The sequence below is a fragment of the Gobio gobio genome, assembly GCF_949357685.1.
Source record: "Gobio gobio genome assembly, chromosome: 4".
Classification (NCBI taxonomy): Eukaryota; Metazoa; Chordata; class Actinopteri; order Cypriniformes; family Gobionidae; genus Gobio; species Gobio gobio.
Window position 1 is genome coordinate 17,597,299 of NC_137100.1, and position 27,700 is coordinate 17,624,998.

A 27,700-nucleotide genomic window follows, 5' to 3' on the forward strand; every position below is an offset into this window, starting at 1 on the left:
TCAGTATGTAACTCTGCTATCATCATTTTGGAGTAATAACATTTGGCCTTTCTCCACATCCTGATATAAACAACCAAATCTATAAATCTGGACTGCATCATATACTTTAGTATCATTATGCAATTAGTGTTGATGCATTGAAACTCAGTGACCAGCTCTCTTATTTACTATAAACTATTTTAATTAATGGAATTAAAATACATTAAATTGTGCTATGTGAATCTTCAGGGAAGTAAATAAAAAATAAGTCACTCACATGCTGAGTGAAGACACAAAGACCTCAGTGATATTATGAGTTCTCCTCATTCCATGTATTATTTCAGTCATGCCACAATAATTGTGTTTGACAGCTCAGGGGGTTATGAGAATGTCAAGCACTGTAACAAAGCAAGGAATCAAGCTGAAAATAATGAATTTGAAGGCTTTTCTGCAGCCCCTTAAGTTCAACAAAGAACCATGTTTTTTATAAAGAATCGTTTACTTGAATTAACATAAAGGAACATAAAAGCTCAGTGTATTTTATCTGGGTCTTTGAAACACCAGGTCATTTGTAGTTTTGTAAGGAACTAAAACATAAAAAGTTCTGTTGCTCAAGGATTCTAAATGTTTTCTGTTTAATTATGTCTTTTAAATTCTGCCTACAACTTTTAAAGAACTGTAACAGTGTTTGGTGGATAACTGAACACAAGTCCATAGTTGTTGACTACATTGCTTTATTAACAGTGAATAGGGTGCATGCCCTCCTGTTTTGGTGGTGCTGTAAATAACTTGCACAGGGCACCACAGGTCCAAAAATACAACCTGGGGGAACACAGGTGGTGTCAGTCCTAACCAAAGCTATCAATGCATCATTGTAGTCTTTAGATTTTAGATGTAATGGACCAAGAATGTCAGTGTTGATTAAAAAAGGTAAACTGGCTGTGTGTGGGAGGGGTGACAGTGACCAAACCAGATAAGAACGTGGTATTTTGATATATGATATTTTCCAAGGTAAATGGTACTATTATTTCTTTGAAATATATTGGGATGTATGAACCATAAATGGATACATAAATTAACTTATTCTCCCCACTGTCCTTTATGTGATGATTGCTTTCTAACAGACAGTTTAGAGATTTCTATAGCCTACTATATATGGAAGGAATGTGTCATTGTAGAATTCTGAATGTTACACTCTACAAAACATATTGTAATGTAACATGAAAATGTGATAACTTTTAAATTAACTGGTTATGTAATTTATTCAGAAATATTACTAACTAAATTAACCTGAATGTTACACTAGCTTACAATAATTAAAGTCATTTCCTGAAGGTCAATTCAGAAATAAGTTAAACCTGTAGCCTATATTTTGTAGATGTAGTGTAGGCTACTATATATGTTTTATGTAGATGCACTGAACATTTCAGTAACAGTGGGTAGGCCTACATGGGACAGTGATGCATCAGATGGTAATGTTTACTGTATTTATGTAGCCTACCATAGTATTTCAAAGAACATCATGGATTTTTTTTTCCTCTGAACATGACCATTGTTTTCTTTAAAATACATAGTGTGATGTAAACACGAGTTAGATTAATTGCTGCTTGTAAGGCTATTTAAAAAAAAAGAAAAGAAAAAAAAGAACAATGGTAATGCAATGTTTTAGGACATGCCTAATTCGTTTGGGTACCTTGGAATAACGTAAATATCATGGTATATGAATTTAGTAATCATTACTATCAAAGGACCATGCCACTTTCTTTTTAGTGGCTGAATATATCAACGAACCTTTGCTGAACTGAATCTAAACTTACTTCTCCCGTTGTCCTTTATAAATGTGATGATGTCTTCATAATTTAAAGTTTGTGGATCTTCGTAAGGGAAAGCCTCCACTGTGATGTTTTCCTTTTGCAGAATCATGAAAATGCCCTCGGAGAGGAAGTAATGCGGCCGGTCGTCTTGTTTGAGGTCGTGGAAGATCATCAGCGCGCGAGTGCTCCAGTTAAAATGCGCGTGCAGATAATTGACAAAGTCTCCGAGTTTCGTGGTGGTCGGGCCCGTCCTGACAATAGTTTTAAACTCTTCCCAATTTTCAAAACCGTACGCTGGTCCTCCCGCGGTTATCAGGGGGAGTTTCCAGTGGGACGCGAACCGTCCGACGGACGCGACCGAATACGTGCAGCCGGGTCCGATGAACGCATCTGGTTTGTTGTAAAGTTTTGTGTCCACTGCGATAATCTGTGCCTCGTTTTCCGAGCAAGAACCAGAGGAGTCCTCTGTGCTAAAATTAAGGAGGTTGATGGTGTGTCCCCTTAAAAGTCCGCTCTTGTGAATTTTCTCTTGCGCCATACGGATCGCGGGGAGGACGCGCGGCGATGCCCACGAATACTTCAGATTGTCGGGCAGCAACACCGCTACGGTAATATTCCCCTTTTCTGTTCTGCATTCCGGTATGAGTACGTGTATAAGTAGCACAATGAAAAAACTATATCCCATCCTAAATCCCGATCCTGTCCTAAATGGTCAAACAAATCCTAGTTTGAGCGCGCCAGGTGGGTTTATTCTTCTCAAATCAAACTTCAATCAGAAAAATCATCTTTTAAATGAAGAGAACAATCCATTAGAAACGTCTTTCTTCCTTGTAGGCCAACTAAATTGCTTGACAGAGTCTCCTGGTGCTTTATATGATGGATTTCTCGAGTCCAACTCCTCAGTGAGATTCAGTGTGCGTGCGTGCGTGCGTGCGTGTGTGTATGTGTGTGTGTTTGTGTGAATATCCAGATGAGCGCAACTTCACCGCGCGCGGCCTTTGCACAGCCCCTACACGTCATGACAGCTACTAACCGATACACTAGTTAACGGCTCCCTCTATCTGCAGGTCAATTAACCGCACTGCATTTCAGCAGGATGTATCACTATTAAACATTTAAAATAGTAGCCTTTTAATTCTAAATTCCCCAACTATCGTAGCCCATTCTTTTGAAAGCCAACTGCATGTTGATATTGGTTATAATATAATATCAATTGTTATTTTATTGTTGTCATTTCTTTCGACTCATCAATTTGCCAAAGAGGAAAATATTAAATCAAATGTTTCCTGTGTTTACCTTTTTTTAATAAAATACTTCAAATCTAATCAAGGTGAGTTGGAATGGTAATGGGCAGCATATAAGAATTATTTGGAACAAGTAAATTTGATTACCACTTATGATTACAACTTTTGTTCATGTTTTCTACTTAGTGTTACCCCGCTACCTATGTTGGTTCTAGGAACATTCTGTTGTTACAATAAACATTACAGGGAGACAATGGGACAATCTAACAAGAGCCTACCGACATAGAATTATTTTGTTTGGTATAAATACGTGAATATTATTTCAAAGTTTGAGACACACAGCACAAAAGAAGTAGATGTTGAAGCAAAATGTGTTACAGTGTGAATCACTATCCTTCCCATCTTCCCTATTTTATTCTATATAATATTATGTATACTGTCACTAAGATTTATAATCTGCATTTTGTGCAGTACTTATGGATTTTTGTGTATTATGTGTCAAATAATATACATTATTTATATATGTGATGCTATACATGATAAATTATGAAAAATTACATCCCTTATACAGTATAAGGTGTTGGAGAGCATATTATATCAATTGCATTATGCTGGTCTGATTTACAGTTTAGTTTAAAGTATGATTCAGTTGATCAAGTTGTTTTTAATTAAATGGTGGCAGTGAGGAAGTTACTTTTATGAAACAGTGAGAGTAACAATTTGCAACAAAACCAGAGAAAATCCCTGTTGAACAGTCAACACTAGAATTGCCATTTTATAAGTTGCCATTAGAGGTCAGACAAGTTCATGTGTTCACGACAGAAGGAGGACAACTGCCACCAACAGTAAATAAATTGAAACAAATAATCTCAAAAATAACAAACCACTCTGAAAAATAGATCACTATTCCAAAGTCAATGTTCATGGAAGGTTAGACACTTCACATAATTTTCATGTGTTTTAAAGAATTAAAACAGCATCTCTGTGATCCAGAATCAACAAAAACTTCACTGTGCTTTACAGAGCTGGAAACTACAGTGTGGTTGCCATGAATCCACTTTCATCCAAGGCCAACACAGATGCATAACCTGGTGTCAAGAGCTCAGTCTTGGACCCTGAGCAATGGAAAAAAGCAGTGTGATCTGATGAGTCAGCTCTTATCCTATTTCATACTGTATGTTCTGGGAAAGTCAGAAGAGGCCTTTAGTTGACCATCTTCTATGCTGCCCCTACAACAATTGAACCTTTAGGGCAGAACAGATGTCCACCTTTCTTTCCTCAAAGAACTCAGGGTCCAGGTTTCACTCTGAACATCAAGTAGTGACACAATCCAACACCACAATTATTGTCATGCCACTCAAATGCTGCTGTCATTAAACTTAGAGGTTAGTAGAATAAGTTGACATGTAGTTGCAAAGTGACTTATACTTAGTGTAATGTCTAAAGTGGACAATATAAATAAAGTGTAACCCTTTTATGTACAAAAAATAAATAAATAAAAATCTTGCATTAAAGGGATAATTCACCAAAAATATTACTCACCCTAATGTCATTCCAAACCCGTAAGACTTCCGTTCATCTTCTGAACACAAATTCAGACCTTTTAAATGAAATCTAAGAGATTTCTGTCCCTCAATAGACAGCTAGGACCACTTTGATTAGTGAACATAAACAGAAGCTCAACCGAACTTGCTTGACATGGGAGAACAAACCTCATTGGTTCAAACGTGCTGCGTAACACGAGAATGAACCTCATTGGTTCTCGAACATGCTTGAGCTTCCATTTACCACACCTGATGTATGAGTTGATGAATGTTTATATATGAATGAAAGCCTAAATTGAATCGTTTCATCATATAAAGTGACTGTCTCTTCAGAAAATGTGGACTAAACCGCTCAAATCATATGGATTCGTTTTATGATCTCTTTATGGACTTTTTGAAACATCAAAGTGGTAGTTGCGTACCTGTCTATGTAGAGTACAGAAAGCTCACAGATTTCATCAAAAAGATCGTAATTTGTGTTCCGAAGATGAACAAAAGTCTTTCGGGTTTGGAATGACATGAGGGTGAGTAATTAATGAAAGAATTTTCATTTTTGGTGAACAATCCCTTTAAGCAAAAGAGGGACCACCCCAGTATAAATGTTTATTTACTTTTTCTCTTAACTTTCCACTCAAATTGTTAGGCTGATAATTTGTATTCAAAAATTATGTATTGAATTTGAATTTGTATTTGAATTAAAAAAAAACAATCTCAAAAGCATTTTCACTAGTGCCCCAGATCATATATTTTACAAACCAAAAAGATTTGATCAACAAGAGATTACAAATATGTCATAATTTTATTATTTTGCACAATGAACAATTTGTGTCTTTGACATCATCGTTTTTCTGATCTCTGCTTACTCATTTTTGCCTATTGAGTGGTCTTAGGTAGCCTGTAGACACCAGTGGACACAATAAGCTGGTGTGCTCTGACTTTCTTCTGCAGGAATGCCTGCAGCTCATTCACATCCATCTCCGTGACTCCAGGCCCGGCGGCCACGAACATTCGAAGCATGGAGTGGATCCTCTCCAAAGTCATGCTCTCCAGGTTAGTCAGCATGGCCTGAATGTAGGCCCAGAACAACTGAGAAACAAAAAGGAAAAACAGTTTATCCTTAACTTAGCATTATATGGCAAGTAGTGTCCTGAGCAGTTTTACATTATTGTGTTATGACAAGTGTTGGAAGTGTATAAATAACCTGTAGTTTCTCCTCTCTCTGTTCAGATTGTGTTGCGGTGTTGGAGTCTCCCTCCTCATCACTTTCTATGAGCATGACACTTCTGTCAGATCTCTCTCTGAAAGAGCTTGTCTCCTGCACAGTATATCGACCTCCGGCTTCCTCCCGCAGCACACCCTGCTGCTGCCACAGCGCCAACTTCCTGCGCACCATCTCTTGCGGCACGCCCAGGACCCCACTCAGCTCTTCCAAGGTCCATGTGGCTAATAAAGGAAAACATTGAGTAATGGGATTTCAGGCCTACAAATAATCAAGACATTTATTGGCTCACTAGGTAATGCGTATGCTCAGCATTTCAGCACTTCTGGTTCCATCGTTCCAAAGTCAGTGGGAAGTTAAATGCCTGAAATAAGGTCTGTGCTTAACACAAGCTCAAGATATTTTCACATTTTATTCTACAACATAAAATAACAGCAGTAATACCCACTTGTGATTTTTATAAAACCTTTTATTTGTCTTGAAAAAGGCTGTTGCTAACACCGAATCACACCGAACAGGAAAACCGCTAAGTATGCTCACTAGTCCACTTTCACAGCCTCGTTGTATTTATAAAAATGCTCTTGCAAGCTATTGTAACTCAAACTTTAGGGAATTTTTGTAAATAAAGACTGAAAGAGTTCTCGAAAGCTTAGGGATGGTTACTCTGAAGTCATATGACCGTGGTTTAGTGTGTTTATAGCCTAAGTTTAGCTTTTTACTGTTCCATTTACACTTGGCTACACAAGTGTGTCCCTGCGAAATTTACCTCCGATCTTCAGTTCCCACGCTTATGGTTGCAGTAGCGCTGTCATATATTTCATGATATAATAGCTATCCAATCATAGAAAACTCATGAACTGAAAAGGTTGAAAGAGGCCCTGTATTATTGTTCACCCAAAATCAAAAAAATTTAAGATTGCAGTGATTATACACTTTCAGTCTGTTCCTCACAGAAAATGTCATATGATTATAGAAAGCTTGGAATATTTTGCATAAGTCATACTACTTTAAAAGTGCATTTTTGGAGCTTAACAGCCAAAGTTCATTTTTACGTTATGTAGAAAACTGCAGCCATTTTGCTAAATAAGTTATTTTGTGTTCCACAGAAAAAAAGCTATACGGGTTTGGAATGACACAAGGGTGAAAAAAATATTTTTGGGTGAACTAATTATCCACACCTTTGTCCTGGAAGTGTAAAATAATGGCAGCGTGGATAGGAGACACTGTGAGGTTTGCGATGGTTCTGTCCTCCAGCTCCACGTCCAGCGTAACAGAACCCAGGTGAGGCTTCCACCTCAGAGTCCTCATGGCCTGCACAAAAAAAGAGAATAAACTAAATATATGGCTTAAGATATTTTCAACATAACACTGAAATCAGGTGAGAATCACCTGTATAATCATGAAGAAATAAAGAATCTAATCAAACTCTTGGTACTGTGTTGGTTCAACACTTGATGTCCAATGTAAAAGCTGGGTCCTAAAACAAAACCAGTTGAGAACTACGAGGAGCACCTTGAGTTTCTCAAAGCGGTGTGTGTAGTCCTCCATGGCTTTAGAAGCAACTGCAGGCAGTTCCATCTTCTCCTCCTTTAGCTGGGGCCAGAACTCAGATGAAATGATCATGGCAGACAGCAGAAATGTAGACTGCTCCTCTACAGGAAGACGACTCTCCTCTTCTCGGATATTAGTGTTGATGCGCCGAGAGTCTGCTACATCCTGCAGAGAAATACAGACAAGTTCAATATAAATAGCACACGTAATGGAAGTAAATCTCTTTGAGGTCACATATCATGATAACAAGATGACCGATAACCAGGAGAAGTGAATTTGTGGACTAGAGCTGAGAAGCGAGCGGAGTGGAAAAAGCATACCTTTAGCATCACCTCGCAGAAATGCATGTGGGACTCGCCAAACCTCAGTTTCAGCAGCTCAACGTTGCGAATCTCTCTATAAAAACACGAACACAGAGAGAATTTAAAGTCGGCGTGCAAAGAAAATTACGTTAGTCTTTTCTTTCCTATTGTGACGTACTTTACCAGGGTTCCCACTCTTTTTCAGCGATCATTTTCCAGGACTTTTCCAGGATATTTAAAATTTTACTACAGTGAGAATAAAAGACAAGGATCACTCCTAAAGTAATATATTGCTCTCTAAGTCTTTAAAAGGCGCACAGTTTATTGCCATGACTTAACTATAAAATCAGTTTTTAATATGAGCTCTTAATCATACATTATGACTAAGGAAGCTTGTTTCCGCCACAGAATTAAAAAAAAGGGTAATTGCGACATATCTTGCTATTCTGATTTTTTTTTTTTTTTTTGCAATTGTGATTTTCTCGCAAAAAAAATCTGTCTCAAACTTTTGGACTTTATGTCAATTCTGAGAAAAGTAATACTTGCAAGATATAAACTCGATATTGCGAGAAAAAAAGTCGAAATTATCTCACAATAATTCTGAGTGAGATCCCACCCCTATGGGCGTTGGTTATGGGGTTGAAAACATGCGGAACTGGCTCCTTTAGTCTATAGCCTCTGGCCAAAAATACTCAGATGACACAAAATTACGATATTTTCGTCATCGGAGGATTTTTTCCAGAAATAAAATGCATAATTCTCTCGTCTCAGGGGGATTTGAGGGGGGAAAGTACCATAATTCCAATATACTACCGGGTTTCTACTGATACAAAGCCTAATGCTAAATCGCTGAAGTTACCCTTTAACTTTTTTTAAAATAATTTTCCAGGACAACAACAAGTTTTTCCAGGACATTTAACATTTTCTCTAACTTTCCATGTGTTTTCCAGGACTGGAAAATGTATCATACATTTTCCAGGTTTTTAAGGTTTTCCAGGACAAGTGGGAACCCTGTGTACACTCACCTAAAGGATTATTAGGAACACCATACCAATACTGTGTTTGACCCCCTTTCGCCTTCAGAACTGCCTTAATTCTACATGGCATTGATTCAACAAGGTGCTGAAAGCATTCTTTAGAAATGTTGGCCCATATTGATAGGATAGCATCTTGCAGTTGATGGAGATTTGTGGGATGCACATCCAGGGCACGAAGCTCCCGTTCCACCACATCCCAAAGATGCTCTATTGGGTTGAGAAAGGTGACTGTGGGGGCCATTTTAGTACAGTGAACTCATTGTCATGTTCAAGAAACCAATTTGAAATGATTCGATCTTTGTGACATGGTGTATTATCCTGCTGGAAGTAGCCATCAGAGGATGGGTACATGGTGGTCATAAAGGGATGGACATGGTCAGAAACAATGCTCAGGTAGGCCGTGGCATTTAAACGATGCCCAATTGGCGCTAAGGGGCCTAAAGTGTGCCAAGAAAACATCCCCCACACCATTACACCACCACCACCAGCCTGCACAGTGGTAACAAGGCATGATGGATCCATGTTCTCATTCTGTTTACGCCAAATTCTGACTCTACCATCTGAATGTCTCAACATAAATCGAGACTCATCAGACCAGGCAACATTTTTCCAGTCTTCAACTGTCCAATTTTGGTGAGCTCGTGCAAATTGTAGCCTCTTTTTCCTATTTGTAGTGGAGATGAGTGGTACCCGGTGGGGTCTTCTGCTGTTGTAGCCCATCCGCCTCAAGGTTGTGGTGTTGTGGCTTCACAAATGCTTTGCTGCATACCTCAGTTGTAACAAGTGGTTATTTCAGTCAAAGTTGCTCTTCTATTAGCTTGAATCAGTCGGCCCATTCTCCTCTGACCTCTAGAATCAACAAGGCATTTTCGCCCACAGGACTGCCGCATACTGGATGTTTTTCCCTTTTCACACCATTCTTTGTAAACCCTAGAAATGGTTGTGCGTGAAAATCCCAGTAACTGAGCAGATTGTGAAATACTCAGACCGGCCCGTCTGGCACCAACAACCATGCCACGCTCAAAATTGCTTAAATCACCTTTCTTTCCCATTTTGACATTCAGTTTGGAGTTCAGGAGATTGTCTTGACCAGGACCACACCCCTAAATGCATTGAAGCAACTGCCATGTGTTTGGTTGATTAGATAATTGCATTAATGAGAAATTGAACAGGTGTTCCTAATAATCCTTTAGGTGAGTGTATATCTGAGTGAAACGGCTTCTTAAAGGATTAGTTCACTTTCAAATAATCTTTTGCTTATAATTTACTCACCCCCTTGTCATCCAAGATATCCATGTCTTTCTGTCTTCAGTCGAAAAGAAATTAAGATTTTTGATGAAAAGATTTCAGGATCTTTCTCCATATAATGGAAGTCAATAGCCTCCAAACGGTTCAAGGTCCAAATGAGAGGTTCAGTACAGCTTCAAAAGGGCTTTAAACCACATCAAACGGTACCAGACGATCAATAAGGGTCTTATCTAGCGAAACGATCGGTCATTTTTTTAAAAATAAATAAAGTTTAAGTTTTATAAGCACAAATGCTCGCCTTGCTCTGTTCAGTGATGCGCGCTCGAGACGTCACGTAAAACGAAATTACTTGAAAAAGTCGCGCTAGACACTAGCATAATTCTTTTCGACTGAAGACAGAAAGACATGGATATCTTGGATGACAAGGGGGTGAGTAAATTATAAGCAAAAGTTTATTTGAAAGTGAACTAATCCTTTAACAAATAATGACATGTAAAGATAAATCATGTATAATAAATACTGCAATACTCCAAACAATTAAGAATTGTCCATTTTGATTTAAGTACACAAGTACTGGTAAATAAACAGCACTTTCCGTTCTCTTTTGCATTAAAGGTTCAGTGTGTAGTATTTATGAGGATCTATTGACATACATGCAATATAATAATACCTTACATAATGAGCCGTTATGTTTTTATTACCATAGAATGAGCCATTTCTATCTACATACACTGCAGGTCCCCTTACAGTGAAGTTACCATTTTGCGACGCCATGTTTCTACAGTAGCCCTGAACAGACAAACTGTTCTAGAGTACTAGCTACTCTCTGCTGTCTCAGATGACGAAATCTAAATCCTGTGTTGACTAGTGGTGCAACGGATCACAAAACTCACGGTTCGGATCGACTACGGATCATGAGTCACGGATCGGATCATTTTTCGGATCAGAATAAAAGGGGGAGGAGACTATTTTTATTTGCTTTCCATTTATTACATGAAAACTTTTGGTGTTAACATAACCTATATGGTTTATAGGTTAACAAGGAACTTTTGGTGTTAACAAAAATAAAATAATTAAATAACCATTTGAATAAATCAAATTTGACTAAAAACAACCTGAGACGTGAAAATGGGCCTGAGCTATTTTTTTTTTTTTTTTAAAGATTAGGATGGGGAGAGAGTAGACCTCTCACACTTGTCAGCATTGCAATTCTCTTTGTAGGCCTATACACTATTTTATAGATATCATGTTTAAACGCACTACACTTAAACAACGTTTTATTGAATTCATTACTTTGTTTTTATATAGCCTAATACCTACTTTAGATGTATATATTACGTTGCTCATGCAAATTGCAAAACAGACAATAGACTATATGTTAAAATAACAAACATTTTAAATTAAAATGTACGCTTTTCTTTCGTTTTTAAATCTTTTTACAAGAAATCCTGCAGGTCATAAAGAACTTTGTTTTTCCACCTCCAAGAAAGGACAGGTGCTTGTTTACTTAAAGGCCGTTTTCCTTGGTTTACTCGAGGCAAAAAGCCATGTGTTGACTTTAAAACAGAGTAGACTTACATTATATGCATCTGTGGTGGAATTAATAGATTTTCGCATCGATACATGTTTGTTTTAATGCGGATGCGCTGTCACTTTAATTCAGCGCCAGCACATCAAAAAATAGACTCAGCACAGCTGTATACGCGCTCCTGGAACGCACTGACGGACCGAAGCCGTGTGCAGTATCCGTTAACATGGGTACGGAAAAAATACGCAAACGGTGTATGTGTGAAACGGGCGTCAGCAGGTGCCATGCTCGATGTATGCGCCACTTTCATACGGCTTTCTCGTGCCACAGTGCCTACATAATGTTACGGTTTTGTCCACCACCCTTCTTCCGTCATTATATTTCACGAGGAAGCCAAAATGCTCCCATACACGTGATTTGAATGATACGGGAGGCTTTTCAAGTCCTTCTACTTCTCCGCTAGCCACTGTGTTGACTGATTAACATGCCCTATTCACGTGAACACATGTTTCTCTGAAAATCTTCATCGAGTTTAAAGGAGCGAGATCACTTAAAAAGCAACATCTTTTAGTCTGCGATCGCTAAACAATTCAGATTAATCCACAAGTTAAAAAAAAAAAAAAGCACAATAAATCCGCGGGTCACGTGCGTGCCGAACCGTGGGTCGTGATCCGTACGGATCACGGATCAACTGCGATCCGTTACACCCCTAGTGTTGACCACCCGTAGATTTTCTGTGCTTCGAAAGGGAGGGCTGAGCGGTTGCAACCTCACCACTAGATGCCACTAAAATTTACACAGTCCACCTTTAAAACATTGTCATGAAAATTTGTAATTTTCCTTGATCCTTTTTAGTAGTTCAATATACTATGAAAACATAAAATAACTTTCAGAACTCAAAATGTCCTCCCCTTCAGAAAAATATTTTTTTTTTACTAGGTTGAAATTAGGGTTGTAAAAATGAACCTGTGCCCTAATTATGCAGTTCTCACAGTTGAATACATTTACATTTGTTCTTTTATCCAAAGTGACTTACAGTGCATTTAAGTCAATGTATACATTTTGAACAGACAATGACCTTTGCACTCACATGTCTACAACACCTACTTTTCTTCTCATTTAATTTAAATTAAATTTCCAACCTTTTAAATGTGGAAAAAAAAAACTGTCTTTCTAAAAGAGAGCCTTTCAAAGGTCTAGACAGCCTATCAAAAGTCAATAAATTGTCAAAAAAGGAAGCTCTTTACTCAAAGATTTCAAAATAATATTTGAAATATATTTTTGAAATTTTATTTTGTATTTTTATTATTTACGTATTGTATTTAATCCATTTATGTGGATTAGATTGTTTGTAATGTTGTGAATTCCTCTAAAAAAAAAAAAAATTGTAAAGCACATTTTAAATCTTTGCAAAGAGGTTGTTATTGAAGGATGGTGCAGTGCAAACTATTTTGAACCCAGGAACAAACCAGAAGTCTATTATTTCCCAAGCATAGATGTCAGCCAATGGTGTTAAAGCTACATGTCTTAAAGCTTACAGTAGCAAAAACTATTTGTTAGAGAGAAGGTGATAAATGCGAAAAATGAAAATGATCAAGTGAATCAAGTATAAATGACTGCTTTAATTAAACCAAACCAAAGTTAAAAAGCTGGTTCAGAAGCAATAAATAAAGGATTATAATGAAAGTTGAAATGGAGCATAATATTGGTGGGTTACCTGACTGTATTGTAGTTGAGCTGATGAAGAAGTCGGTCGGCCAGTACAGTCTTGTACTCATTAATGAAGATCTCTTTACTGCCGTAAATGCTGACCAGCAGACTGATAATGTCAGAAGAACGCCGTTTAGAGCCAGTTTTATCTACAGAAGGAAAGACAAGTGAGACAGCTGAAATGTTGACTATCTAACGTAGGACCCATATTTGTGTGACTGAAGTTTGTTTGACTTTACACACCTACACATGAATGAATTCGAGAAAAATATACTGTGCACCATCAATATATTATCCTGGCTATGAAACTGCATTTAGCATTACATACTTTAGATATTGATATTGTTAATACAATTTATATTAATTATACATTAATTCATACTTTTATTCAGAAAACAATCCTGAAAAAATTTGCAGTTTCACAAAAATATTAAGCAGCAACACCATTTTAACACATTGATAATAAGAAATGTTTCTTGAGAACCAAATCAGCATATTAGAATGCTTTCTGAAGGATCATGTAAAGTCTGCTTTGCCAATCACAGGAACAAATTACATTTCAAAATATATTAAAATAGAAAACTGTAAACTGTTAATTGTAATAATTATATGGTGTACAGTACAGGGCTCCAGACTAACTTTTTTCACTAGGAGCACAGTGGCCCCCAACTGAAAATCAACATGCTAACCAAATCTACTAATTTCCACTGTATTACTAATAGGGATCGGTATCGTTAAGGTTTTAATGGTATTATTACTCTTACCCATACTGCTTATCGATCCGGTACTTTAACAGTATTCTTACCGGTTCTTTTTATTATACTTTATTTTATTTTTTTTTATAAAAAAAAAAAACATAATTAAGAACATAATTAACATGGCTTTATAATCTGAAAAATAAAATATCTATAGCAAAAGAAACCGCAAAGTTTGAACAAAAATATAAAACATCTATTTGTAAATGGACCAGTGTGCAGGCATTTGGAAGGTCTGCTAACATTAATATTACAGTAAAGAACAAACCTACAAAGAAATCTAATAAAGTAATGAAATGTAAAATAACACTGCATAGTTTTCACTGTATAAATTGATAGATTAATGCTTATAAAAGCTAAAGTTATTAACTCAAGAGATGCGAATATTTTCTCTTTGCCTCTTGTTTGATTCGAATGAATGGCTCAATCGTCAGCAGGTTTATTAGACGCTGCCCCTTTAAGACCGATCGAATGTAGAACTAATAATATCATATTCTCCTATTTCTCCAAACTATTTATGCCCATTTAAGATATAAACTGTTAAAATAACTACTCTCCAATCCGGTCATTTTGACACCGGCTATTTGTTGTTTATTTGATGGTTTAGACGCACACACGAAGCCTAAAATATAAAGTGCAAGTCGGTCCATTTCGCAGCACACACACATAAGCCGCCTTGAAGTTGGAAACAGCGTCTCTTGCGCGGATTATTGTGCATTTAATAGCTCTTTATTATCAAACACATCCCGCAGTTTAGCAACAGTAGAGACTGCAGTTTACAACAATCACTGAATCTGACGTTTAGTTTAGGTTTAAGGAGAAATGACAGCGCAAGGCTGTGAAGGGAAGAATGAGCTCAACGGAACACGGCTATAGGAATAGTTTTTACCTCATACCATCTTTTTATAATTCTTGGAAGCCAAAATCGAAAATAAAATTAGATTAATATCACAGCACAACCCTAAAGTTTAAGCAGACTAAACTTTTGTTTAGTTCTCGTCACTCATTAAAGCTGACTGTGGTGTTGTGTTCGCTGTAGCTCCACGTGAGAGAGCTCGCCCGCTTTCTCTCTTCTGCATTGCGAATGGCAAAAATGCATCACGGATAAATGGTTTAATATTATCTCATATAGAAACGGCTGGCAAAGATAGAATTTGCCAGACATAACGTCTATCAATTATAATTAGTAAGTGTATTTTCTTAATTTCTCCAGTACCGACAGCTGGCAAATTTACTGTTCGCACATGTGCGACTGGATGTAAAATTCAGTCGCACACTCTCAAATTTTAGTCGCAAAATGCGACCATTTAGTCGCACTCTGGAGCCCTGCAGTATATATGCCCATTGTTACTTTCATTTTGGGCCTGAAGTATTCATGTTGGTGCAGGGCCGGCCCTGACCAATTTGCTGCCCTAGGCAAGATTTTACTTGGTGCCCCTTGTATCAAGGTTTAGCACTACATGTTTTCAGTCTAAATTGCGGAAACACTGGTACTGTTTTATTTTTTTAATGCATTGATGTTTTTTAATTTTTATTGTTGTTGTTTTATATGATGTCCAGTCCATTCTACCCCGTCATTATGTTCATGATATTATTATTTTTATTTTATTTTTTAAAGGCTGATGATAGTTAAACTATACAAAAATAGCACCTATGCCACATTACAGCCTAAACACAATTAACAAGTAATTGCATCTAGCATTCATGCACAAACTATTGAGAACTAGCAAAAGTGTTTGTTTTCCAGTAGATGGCAGCAATCTTCCACTAATATGCACATTCATGTTTTCACCATGAATTAAACTTTGGAGAAATTTAGATATTTAATGTGAAATTTACATAAAATGTAGCTATTTTAAATAAACCTGTATATAAATATCATTACTAATTTCGGCAAATACATTTTAAAATGTCCATATGTCCCCTTAAAACTGCACAACTGTAGAGTAAAAACATTAGGCTATTAAAAAAGTGATAACATGCGTTTAAAAAAAACAGATATGATTTTTTTTTTTTTTTTTTTACAAAATACACTGTCTGTGGCCACTGGAGAACCCAGAACTGCTGCCTGCATATGATTTAAGTTAAAACTGGAATTAATTAGCGTACATTAGTATTTTACTATGCAATTAAATAAACTGTTCATTCATTACATCACTTTACCTCTGTCTTTACACTGCAAAAAATGCTCTTCTTATTTAATAATTTTTCTTGTGTCCAGTCCAAACATCAAACAATTCTTAAAGCAAGATGTATTTACTAGTAAAATTACATTAGATAATTTTTCCTTGTTTTCTGGGGGAAAAAATCAAAATGAAGTGAGTTTTAGCTTAAAACTAGCACAATTATCTGCCAAATGGGGTGAGAAAAATTATATTATTTCTGTTTGGGACAGAAACAAGAAACAAGATTTCAATCAGAAACAAGATTATTTTTCTCACCCCATTGGCAGATAATTTAGCTTGTTTTAAGCATAAACTCACTTAAGAAAACATATTATTTTACTTATCTAGTAAATGCATCTTGGTTTAAGAATTTTTAGATATTTAGACTAGAAACAAGACAAAAATACTAAATAAGAAGAGCATTTTTGCAGTGTTTCCCTTATCTTGCCTGCATCAGAGGGCTTCTGTTTTTTAAGACACTACAATTCGGCAATCCGTCATAAATTATCAGGCAACTTTCACCGGGTCTACACCTGGAGCGAGCGGCCAAGCACCCTAAAAAATGAAAGCAATCCTGTCTACATTAGATGCGGCGAGAGGCGACGCGACACAACACATTCCCAACATTAAACTGATCACGCGTTATATTGCTGACGCACTTCAAGTAGCTCGGCGGGGGGAGATTGAGGCGGACCGGGAAGATGCGGGGGACTTAGTTAAGTTTTTTTGCGCTTTATTTGGTAATATTTCAAATTAATATTAATAAAATAGTATCAGTAATAAGTTTTGGCGCCCCTATGGATGAGTGGCGCCCCTAGCATTTGCCTATTCCGCCTATGCCACGGGCCGGCCCTGTGTTGGTGTGTGTTGGTTGTTAACACAAACCTGTGAGAGCATCTGTAGGATCTGGAGTCCAGTCCTCTGGATCACTTCCTTCATCTTCACTATCCTGTGTCTCCAAAGTAACAGGGTCAGCTCGAGAAAGCTCATTGGCAAGATCAGAACAACCCTCTGTATCACCTGTCAGACTACCCACTATCTGGCGCACAGTGTCGTCACGGGTTCTGTAATTTCCAACATTACAAAAAAAGATGAACAACTTCAGGTGTACAAAAAAGCAAAACTTCCTTCAGACAGACAACACCAGTACAGTAGACAAACCTGAGATACTTGCGAATGGGTTGGCAGGCCACTTGCAAGATGACCATGGAGGGGTCAAGCTCTCTCAAAGCTTTGATGGCTGAGATGTAAACAGTTATAATGTCAGATGTATGGACTCCTGAAGTGGGAAAAGCAATGTAAAAGCAAGGTAAATATCAGAATATTTTACACATAAGTTTAGTATTTTGCAAGTGTGAAAACGGTCTGAATCACTGACCTGGATGCAGCAGTCGAGTTTCAAAGGCTGATTTGAGAGAGGCCAGAAGTTGCTGCCTCTGATTGGTCCTTTCCAGACAGAACTTAAGATCCTCAATGGCAGGAATAGACTCTGGAAAATCTGCAACAATTAAGCAGAAAAAAACCCCCCATGAAAACAACCAAGATAAGATTACAAGCAATACTCCACATATTCAGCCTTTTTGGGTAAGGATGGGACAATTAATGTCCAGGATATTAGGCTTTAACATAGATGTGTCTTTTCCCACTATGTCCCCCGGGTTACTCCGGAGGGTTTGGGTGATAATTTACCTCATGAAGATCTTTCTGGTTGCCTGCAAAAAAGCTGTCACTAAATGTTGGCTCAAGAGAAATATATATTTATTGCTTGTAATCTTTTTATTTATATATATATATATAAACACACACACCGATCAGGCATAACATTCACTGACAGGTGAAGTGAATAACACTGATTAACTCTTCATCACGGCACCTGTTAGTGGGTGGGATATATTAGGCAGCAAGTGAACATTTTGTCCTCAAAGTTGATCTGTTAGAAGCAGGAAAAATGGGCAAGCGTAAGGATTTGAGCAAGTTTGACAAGGGCCAAATTGTAATGGCTAGACGACTGGGTCAGAGCATCTCCAAAACTGCAGCTCTTGTGGGGTGTTCCCGGTCTGCAGTGGTCAGTAACTATCAAAAGTGGTCCGAGGAAGGAACAGTGGTGAACCGGCGACAGGATCCGGCTCATTGATACACGTGGGGAGCGTACGGTGGCCCGTGTGGTCTGATCAAACTAAAAAAAGAAATTGCTCAAAAAGTTAATGCTGGTTCTGATAGAAAGGTGTCAGAATACACCGCGCATCGCAGTTAGTTGCTTATGGGGCTGCATAGCCGCAGAACTGTCAGGGTGCCCATGCTGACTCCTGTCCACCTCCGAAAGCGCCAACAGTGGGCACGTGAGCATCAGAACTGGACCACGAAGTAATGGAAGAAGGTGGCCTGGTCTGATGAATCACATTTTCTTCACGTGGATGGCCGGGTGCGTGTGCGTGGCTTACCTGGGGAACACATGGCACCAGGATGCTCTATGGGAAGAAGGGAAGCCGGTGGAGGCAGTGTGATGCTTTAGGCAATGTTCTGCTGGGAAACCTTGGGTCCTGCCATCCATGTGGATGTTACTTTGACACATACCACCTACCTAAGCATTGTTGCAGACCATGTACACCCTTTCATGGAAACGGTATTCCCTGGTGTTTGAGGTGTTGACTCGGCCTCCAAATTCCCAAGATCTCAATCCAATCGAGCATCTGTGGGATGTGCTGAACAAACAAGTCTGATCTATGGAGGCCCCACCTCGCAACTTACAGGACTTAAAAGGATCTGCTGCTAACATCTTGGTGCAAGATTCCACAGCACACCTTCAGGGGTCTAGTGGAGTCCATGTCTGGCTGTTTTGGCAGCAAAAGGGGGACCAACACAATATTAGGAATGTTATGCCTGATCTGTGTATGTTTCATAGCGTTAGTCCTGCTCATTTGCAGGATCTGCTTCATTGGAATTATCCGCACACACACATTGGATTTGGCACAGGCCAATGTGGCATGTCTAATCCACCTAACCTGCATGTCTTTGGACTGTGTGGGGGAAAACGGAACACCTGGAGGAAACCCATGCTGACACGGGGAGAACATGCAAACTCCACACAGAAAGGACTCCTTGCTCAGCCGGGGCTCAAACCAGGGACCTTCTTGCTGTGAGGCGACAGTACCACCCTTGACAAGCAATATGCTACACAAATGTAGTTTCTTTCTCACCTCGTATGATGCTGAAGAGTTCCTCAATCCTCATGTTTACATAGATACGGCAGAAGAACTGGTGCATGTGACAGTGCCAGCGCTGGAGGAGAGCACTGGTTGTCTGACCGGTCTTGCTATCTGTGATTGTGGCATCGCTGCCCACCTCTTCCACTTTACTGGCAAACACCCTGCTCAGCCATCCTAAAACCTGCCCCAACCACTGGAAACAAAGTTATTAATTAGACACTTTTAACCTTGAATATTAAAATATAAAAAAGAGAGCTTCTGTTCACAAATAAAACAAAAAACACACATTAAAAAGAAAATTGAATCAATCTCTGTTATGATTTTGGTAACACTTTACTTTAGTCAGGTTCTGCAGATACATACAATGTAACTTCAATTGTTATTACAATAATTGGGTAATTAGGTAATAACCTTGAACCCGACTTTAACCCATGTACTAGTTACCTTATATTATTCAGTACTTTCTTGGTGAAGTACACATACAGTTGTGGTCAAAGTTTACATACACCTTGCAGAATCTGCAAAATGTTAATTATTTTGACATAATAAGAGGGAGCATAAAAATGCCTGTTTTTTTATTTTATTTAGAACGGTCCTAAATAAGACATTTTATATAAAAGATGTTTTTATATAGTCCACAAGACAAAATAATAGCTGAGTTTATAAAAAATTACCCTATTCAAAAGTTAACATACGCTTGATTCTTAAAGAGATAGTTCACCCAAAAATGAAAATTAGCCCATGATTCACTCACCCTCAAGCCATCCTAGTTGTTTATGACATTCTTCTTTCAGACGATCACAATCAGAGTTATATTAAAAAATGTCCTGGCTCTAGTTATTTTAGCTTATAAAGTTTTAAAAATAGATATTTTTCCTACACAAATGCATGGCTTCGCTTCAGAAGGCCTTTATTAACCCCCGGAGCCGTGTGGAGCTCTTTTATGGACTGCCTAATGTTCTTCAGAAAAATCCTCCAGGTCCTGCAAATTCTTTGGTTTTCCAGCATCTTTTGCATATTTGAACCCTATTCAAGATAGTCTGATTTTGAGATCCAACTTTTCACACTGCGCACTGGAGACAATTAAGGGACACGCAACAATTACAAAAGGTGGAGAAAAAAAACAAACATGTACTGATGCTCAAGAAAGAAACACAAAGCATTAAGAGGGGAGGGGGGGTTAAATTTTTTTTAAAAAAAGTTAAAAAAAGTTAAAAAGTTTTTAAAAAACTTTAAAAAACATTTACTTTAAAACTTACTTTAAAACATTTACTTAAAAAACTTTAAAAAACATTAAAAAAGTTAAAAAATTAACTTTTTTAATTTGAAGATCAGGGTAAATGTAACTTATTTTGTCTTCCGGGAAGTATCTTCTGTAGCTTCTGAAGGGCAGTACTAAATTAAAATATGATCTTTAGACAAAAAACTAAATAAAAAAAATGTACACATCTTCATCCTGTTCAAAAGTTTCCACCCCCTGGTTCATAATGTATCTAATTTTCTTCTGGAGCATCAGTGAATGTTTGCACCTTTAGCAATAGTTGCGTATGAGTCCCTCAATTGTCCCCAGTGTGAAAAGATCGATCTCAAAATCATACAATCATTGCTGGAGAGGGTTCAAATATGTAACAGATGCTGGAAAACCAAAGAATTTGCAGGACATGGAGGATTTTTCTGAAGAACATTGGGCAGTTTAAATGTTCAGGACAAACAAGGGACTCATAAACAACCAAACAAACAAAAACAACTTATGGACAATCTAGGTAAAGACACACAATATTAAGAATCAAGCGTATGTAAACTTGGGAATAGGGTCATTATAAATTCAGCTATTATTTTTATCTTGTGGACCATATGTAAAAAACAATTATGTAAAATATCTTATTTAGCATTTTTAATGATCCCTCTTATTATGTTAAAATAATTAACATTTTACAGATTCCGCAAGGTGTAATCTTTTGACCACAACTGTACTTTAAAATTAAATGCAACTATGATTTTTATGATGTATTGTTTTTTTTAACCAATTGACCATTTTGAATAGAAAATGTCTCACTAATTTGAGTTATGGAATAATGAGACTGAATATTATTAACTTATTAAATCTAGTATTTGTTATAGCAAGCATGACTACTACTCATGTACTAAGGTCATGTACCTGCTGAACTTCCCCAAACCCTCAATATTAAACTTCACTTTATAATCCGCATCGTGATTGAAGCGATTGGCTTTGTGGCAGTGGGTTTTGCACAGGAGAAAACCACTAACATTTTCTCTAAAAAAAATAATGTAGTGGTTTTTATTCATATTTCCTTTTCATAACTTTAAAAGTTACAATTTTTGAGTACTGATATAAATAATCAGAAGAAATGTTGGCCTAGGTTTTGAGTTGACAAATGCACCTCATTTTAAAACTACATGCATCAAGTGACACATTTTGGATTCTTAATGGAATGTCGATAAAAGTTTGAGTATCAACATGGTTAATGTTTCTGTAGATCATATAAAATAAAAGGAAGCACTTTATTTTACAGTGTCATTGTTACATATATTACATGTACTTGTACATAGTAATAACAGTAAATTATGCATAATTACATGCAACTAACCCTCAACCAATTCCTAATCCTACCCTAACCTTATAGTATGTACATGTAGTTAATTAATATTACTGGGTACTTAAATATATAATTACACTGTAACAATGACACCTTAAAATAAAGTGTAACCATAAAATTATGTTTTCTGCTGTGTAACCGAATGAAAGTTGTGTACATCATTGAAGTCTGTTAGAAAAGAGCTCTCGTATTCTCCCCTGCAGCGCTGCTCCATCCTCTGCTCTATCAGCTGGTGCAGAATGCTGGTCACAGCCTCAGAGCTCACTCGTTCTAACAGCTGTAGTCTGGAGCTGAAATCACCAAACACATTTATAAAGGCATTATACATCCAAGTACTCTATCTCTGCAACAAAATTCACACTTGTATATTTGGAATTGAAGACAACCATACTACTGAGATACACATCACAGAATATGTGAATAGTGTGAAATCATGTAACAATGCAAAGATATCAAGAGACGTGACCTTCCATGACTAGTGTGATGAATAAGCCAGAAGTAATAAATCAACCATGACTTTCTTCATCTCCTTTTGTGACCCTGAACCACAAAACCAGTCATAAGTCACACAGGTTATTATTTTTGGCAATAGCCAACAATACATTGTATGGGTCAAACTGATTGATTTTTCTTTTATGTCAAAAATCATTAGGATATTAAGAAACGGTCATGTTCCATGAAGATATTTTGTGAATTCCCCACCGTAAATATATCAAACAAATATTATTAGTAGTAATATGCGCCACTAATGACTAAAGACAACTTTAAAGGCGATTTTCTCAATATTTAGATTCTTTGCACCCTCAGATTCCAGATGTATCTCGGCCAAATATTTTCCTATCCTAATAAACCATACATCAATTGAAAACTTATTTATTCAGCTTTCAGATAACGTTTAATTTGTGGTCCAGGGTCAAATTTGATCAGCCCCCCCCCCAAAAAAAAAAGCCTGGATTAAAAGTAATACATATCGTCGGCAATACTGTAATTGTTGTTGTAACAATGTGTGAACTGGCATTATTGAATGTGTCACTCATTTTACAAAAAAACTAATAAAAACAGAGACCGCACGGTTTAACTGCGTGATGTAACCTATACGGATGAAGTTGAAATGCCATCAATACTAAAGATATGACTCTGTATGAATTGTTGTTATATTTATATCATATATGAAATAGTTAAGCAATATCGCACAAGCAAGAGTGCTGTTTTCCCTGAATATGTTTATGTTTTAAATGTGATATTGATTTACACAACAGTTCAATAAATAATTTACTATTGCAAGCTATATTTTAGACAGAATATTGCTTATAACAAAGGTTTTTGCAGAAACGAATTTCAGAAACGAAAATTGTTTTGAACCAAGCCACAACAGAACCGTTGTGCAACTTCGAGCAACACACAACAGTGTTTTGTTAAATTATTCTGCATTTTTTTTTAAAGTTAGTCTGTCAAAGATTCAATGACCCATTCTTAGAGACAGTCACTTGCTTCATTCCTGAATAAATCAGCAATTTAAACAAATTGGTTGAATGAAATCCCAGAAAATATTGAGATATCATTTTCGTCAATATTGCACACTCCTAATTAAAGGTTCAAAATAATCATATTTATTTCCAGAACATCCCTTCAAACATGATGCCACATAGTAATGTGCCAAATGCAACATGCTATGTAACATACTGCAGTGAATACTGCATACTGTTACAGTGTTTAAATAAATACTAGGACGTAGTAAGCGTCTGTAGTTTAATCAGAACAGTACTACTCTTCAACTCACAGTATGTGGCTGAGCTCTTGAAGCTGCTCTAGAGCTTCCTGACACCAACACAGGTGAAGGAGGGCTGCACAGCCTGGACACAACCCGCCTTCATCATGCTCCGTTGTGCCCTCCTCAGCCTCCACAGTTTCCCCCGCCTGACTCATGTGCACAGAGAATGTGCGGCTGTAAAACTCCAACACACGCTCCTGCAGCACAGGTGGAGGGGAGAACAGGAGAATGGCACGAACGACAGAGAAAGCTCTCTCAGTCAGACCACGGGCCCCTGGACCACACAGACCCCCACGGCTCTCATCCTGCCATGAGCCCAGTCTCTCAAGACCACCTTGAAAAAGAAAGAAGTGGTTAACACAGTATACTCAGGAAAAACTGAACAAGTTAAATCTCACAAAGAAACATCAGGGGCCGGTTGCATAAACCGTTAAGACTAGTCTTACAAGTTAGACATACATTTTTTTTCTTTAAGACTGTTCATCATTTTTTTTAATCAGTTACATAAAAACATAGACTGGCCTAATTTGATACGAAAAGTAAGACTGAAGGCCACTTGCCTAACTGCTAGTGGCTCATACTAGATCTTAAGACACTGTCTTAACATAATGGCTTAGTTTATGCAACTGGCCCCTGGGTCTAATGTCTTTTTAGATCGATACGATTTTTTTATGTTTTTAAAAGAAGTCTGTTCTGCTCACCAAGGCTACATTTATTTGGTCCAAAATAAATCAAAAACAGTAATATTGTGAAATATTTTTACAATTTAAAATAACTATTTTCTATTTTAATATATTTTTAAAATATAATTATTCCTGTTATTATACCAGTCTTCAGTATTGCACGATCCTTCAGAAATCATTCTAATACGCTGAAACATTTATTATTATTACAAGAAATTTTGTAACATTATTATAAATGTCTTTACTGTCACTTTTGATTAATTCAATGCATCCTTGCTGAATAAAATTATTACTTTCTTTAGTTTATTTCCAACACACACACACACACACACACACACACACACACACACACACACACACACACACACACACACACACACAAACATCTGGTTCGCTAACTTTGTGGGGACTATCCATAGATGTAATGTTTGTTTTTTTTTTGGTTTGTTTTTTTTTGGGGGGGGGGGGGGGGGGGGTATACTGTACAAACTGTATATTTTTCCCCTTACACTAACCCTACCTCTAAACCTACCCATCACAGAAAACTTTCTGCATTTTTACATTAAAAAAAAAAATAATAATAATAATTCTGTGTGATTTATAAACTTGTTTCCTCATTGGAACCTCAATTTAGGTCCCCATGGTGACAAGTCTCGATAAGTCACTGTGCATTCAGGTTGAAGTCCCTACCGGGATAGAAAAACATGAACACACACACTAGGGGGTTCACCAAACTTCCAAAGGGGCCACAGAATGAATCACAATTATTGTTATTAATTAATATTTATAGGGGTGCTCCGATCGATCGGCAACCGATCTCGATCGGTCGATAATCGCTTTGGGATGATTGATCGGCGGTCTCCAAAAAGGCCGATCTCATGAACCGATCGCATGCTGACGACACATAACCCCGCACCTGCCGTGAGAGCTAGGGCATGATATGCAGCGACACCGTCTCATTCTCTTTCCAGCGCGGGTAAAATAATTATAATGCTGAAGGTGAGGTACAATTCATATTTCTATATTAAATAACTTACGCAGTCATTTGAAAACGTTCTGTGGGACGTAAATTCACAAACAGCGCGTGTGAATCACCGCGTGCGCGCGCTCTCTCTCTCCCTTTCAATATGCTCAAATGGCTTCACACCAGCGCATCGCATGTGCACTAAAATCGAGCTGCACAGTTGACACAGGATTTGCCACTTTGCACAATCGAGGCAGTGTCGCATCGTCACTAAAGTTTATCATTTGCATTTATTTTTAAGTCTTACCAGTGTTCAAACCGCTCAGCACTCGCGCGCACGGTATGGAGACACACACACACACACACACACACACACACACACACACACACACACACACACACACACACACACAGGCCATCTCACAAAAAGCTTGCGAGTACAAATTGCGCTGAAATGGTCAGATACACACAAATGCATGCACGTAAACCCCGTCGTGACTCGCGAGTGAACGTTTGTGCAGCTGAATGAAACCGTATCCGTGTTCGCTCTTAAAGTGACAGTTGTCGAATAAACTGCTGCTGTCTCTGAGTTTCTCTCTGTCTTGTGTTGTTTGATGAACCTTTATGACACTCACTGCTCTTGAATGACTAACTTTTGCAACCTTAAGTGTAAGGATTAATCTAATTTAATTTATTCAGGGAAGACCAATATTAATTTACATTTGATTTCTTATTAAATGTCTTTAGTATTTCTTACCTCAATACTAATGTTAGATCTACCTGAAAAATTGTTTTTAAAAACAAAAATGCACTGCATGATCAAATATTTAGGTGAGATAATTATATACATTTATTATATACATTTATTTGGGAAAGATGGCCTACAGTAGCCTTAAGTTATCTAATTTTCTAAAATAAACACTTGGTGGTTCTTCAAGATCTTGACTCAGTTAATTTAGAGTTCGTTTCATTTCTACAAATGGTGCAAACTCTGCAAGATTATAGATAAAAGATTCCCATTCCCCTGCCATTCTGTGATCGGCAGTGATCGGCAATCGGCAGATCATGATCTTGGTGATCGGTAATCGGTGATCGGCCCCAAAAATGCTGATCGGAGCATCTCTAAATATTTATATTATTTTTAATAACATAACTAACTTATCTAACTTAATTTAAAACCAGCATATAATCAGGATATGTAAACTGAAATCATATTTCCCAATAATAACTACTGTTTTTAATTGAAACTTAAACTGAATTGTGGCTAATTTTCCTTTATCAACACTTCTGAATACCACTTCAGACACCATAGTAATATAAAGTAATCTCAATTGTGGGGCGTAATACTGTATAACTCACCTTCCTGACATATTTTATACGTTGCAACCAGCAACAAACAAGTAGAATTTATATAGTTCAATGTTTCCTAATATAAATTGTCAATGGGTCAGCAACAATATGCAAAACCTATAGCCGTCGAATGCCAGAAACACAGAGTAGGGTGTGACATACCGAGGAAAGGTTCCAGCTGTTGCAGAAGGTTTCTGAAGGCTTTAAGTAAAGCACTTGCCCTGTCCCTTTCCTGAGACTCCCCCTCTGGCTGCTTGAGCCCCGTCCAGAACCCTGGAGCAACAGATGTAGTCAAACGCACCTGCAGAGTCTCCAGCAGCCAACCCTCCACATACTGACCCAGTCCATGCTCACCCAGCACGGCCAAGGCATCAGAGAGAACCTCATCTATCGAAGCATTGGGTGGCAGAGGAGACACCTAAAGAGTCATGGTTGGGTTACAGCTTTAGGCACTCAAAGGTACTTCCATGGTCATGTCCAAAAACACGGTAGTACATGGGATTTTTTGTTGTTGATGTAGCTACCATCAGAAGCTGGTCTTAGCTGGAATTTCCTTAAGCATTCGCTTAGTTTAGTTACACTTCAGTATATTTAACACTCACCAGTGCAGATGTCACTGTGTCCCAGGCTCCTGACAGTCCTTGCGGCATTGTCTGCACCTCGTTCATTCCAACTCAGACCGTAAACAATAGTCATATATCCTGGGTATATGGTTCGGTGGCGCTACCATACACACATATACATTTTACTACGTGACTGTTTAGTCCGAAAAATTATATGATCAAAGCCATTCGAAAGATCGTCAACATTTATTACACGGAGAAATTGTAGCCCTCTACTTCAAACTCATGTCGCGCGACGATGACGACAATGACATTTCCGGATGTTGATAATTGTCTAAAATGACACGTGATTATTGTGTCTGCCTTTTGAAACGTATTTGTTTTTTGTTAATATTGTTCATTTGATGCCTTTTTTGCTTTCAAATTTTATTTCAATTTTAAAAAATGGT

At 37.6% G+C, this 27,700-nt stretch overlaps 2 protein-coding genes and 1 long non-coding RNA gene across 5 annotated transcripts in view; 1 reads left to right on the forward strand and 2 right to left on the reverse strand.

The window, feature by feature from the left end:
• npr2 (natriuretic peptide receptor 2) overlaps positions 1-2,753 on the reverse strand; it is an 89,717-nt gene extending 86,964 nt beyond the window's left edge. The window contains 1 exon segment of the mRNA XM_079814520.1: positions 1,797-2,753. Within this exon segment, the coding sequence (XP_079670646.1) occupies positions 1,797-2,478 (682 nt within the window). The 5' untranslated portion in view covers positions 2,479-2,753.
• On the forward strand, positions 2,112-7,219 carry LOC307125012. Its single transcript, XR_013816322.1, has 4 exons — positions 2,112-2,401; positions 4,061-4,422; positions 5,530-5,631; positions 5,809-7,219. It is a non-coding gene; the product is annotated as an uncharacterized lncRNA (long non-coding RNA).
• anapc2 (anaphase promoting complex subunit 2) lies at positions 3,684-27,557 on the reverse strand. 3 transcript variants are annotated; one of them, XM_079814521.1, is made up of 14 exons: positions 27,291-27,557; positions 26,851-27,106; positions 23,701-24,025; positions 22,078-22,210; positions 19,294-19,495; positions 17,475-17,594; positions 17,258-17,375; positions 16,982-17,160; positions 13,184-13,325; positions 7,672-7,747; positions 7,313-7,516; positions 6,979-7,111; positions 5,783-6,024; positions 3,684-5,667 (listed from the first exon to the last, which is right to left on the reverse strand). In XM_079814521.1, exons 1-14 carry the CDS (start codon positions 27,354-27,356, stop codon positions 5,455-5,457), a joined length of 2,409 nt encoding a protein of 802 aa, XP_079670647.1. In that variant the 5' UTR covers positions 27,357-27,557; the 3' UTR covers positions 3,684-5,454. The 3 variants fall into 3 exon arrangements, with proteins under 3 accessions (XP_079670647.1, XP_079670648.1, XP_079670649.1); XM_079814522.1 differs by having other exon boundaries at positions 26,851-27,075; positions 27,291-27,554; XM_079814523.1 differs by lacking the exons at positions 26,851-27,106; positions 27,291-27,557 and adding an exon at positions 25,646-25,865.
• Positions 27,558-27,700: the final 143 nt, after the last annotated feature.

Excerpts from the sequence above, each read along its gene's own strand:
- anapc2 (XM_079814521.1), bottom strand. The coding sequence starts at position 27,356 with ATGAACGAGGTGCAGACAATGCCGCAAGGACTGTCAGGAGCCTGGGAC. Across the intron at positions 17,161-17,257 it reads CCCATTCGCAAGTATCTCAG|AACCCGTGACGACACTGTGC; the intron begins GTTTGTCTACTG and ends TGGAAATTACAG. Across the intron at positions 7,748-13,183 it reads CTCAACTACAATACAGTCAG|AGAGATTCGCAACGTTGAGC; the intron begins GTAACCCACCAA and ends GTGTTTTTATAG.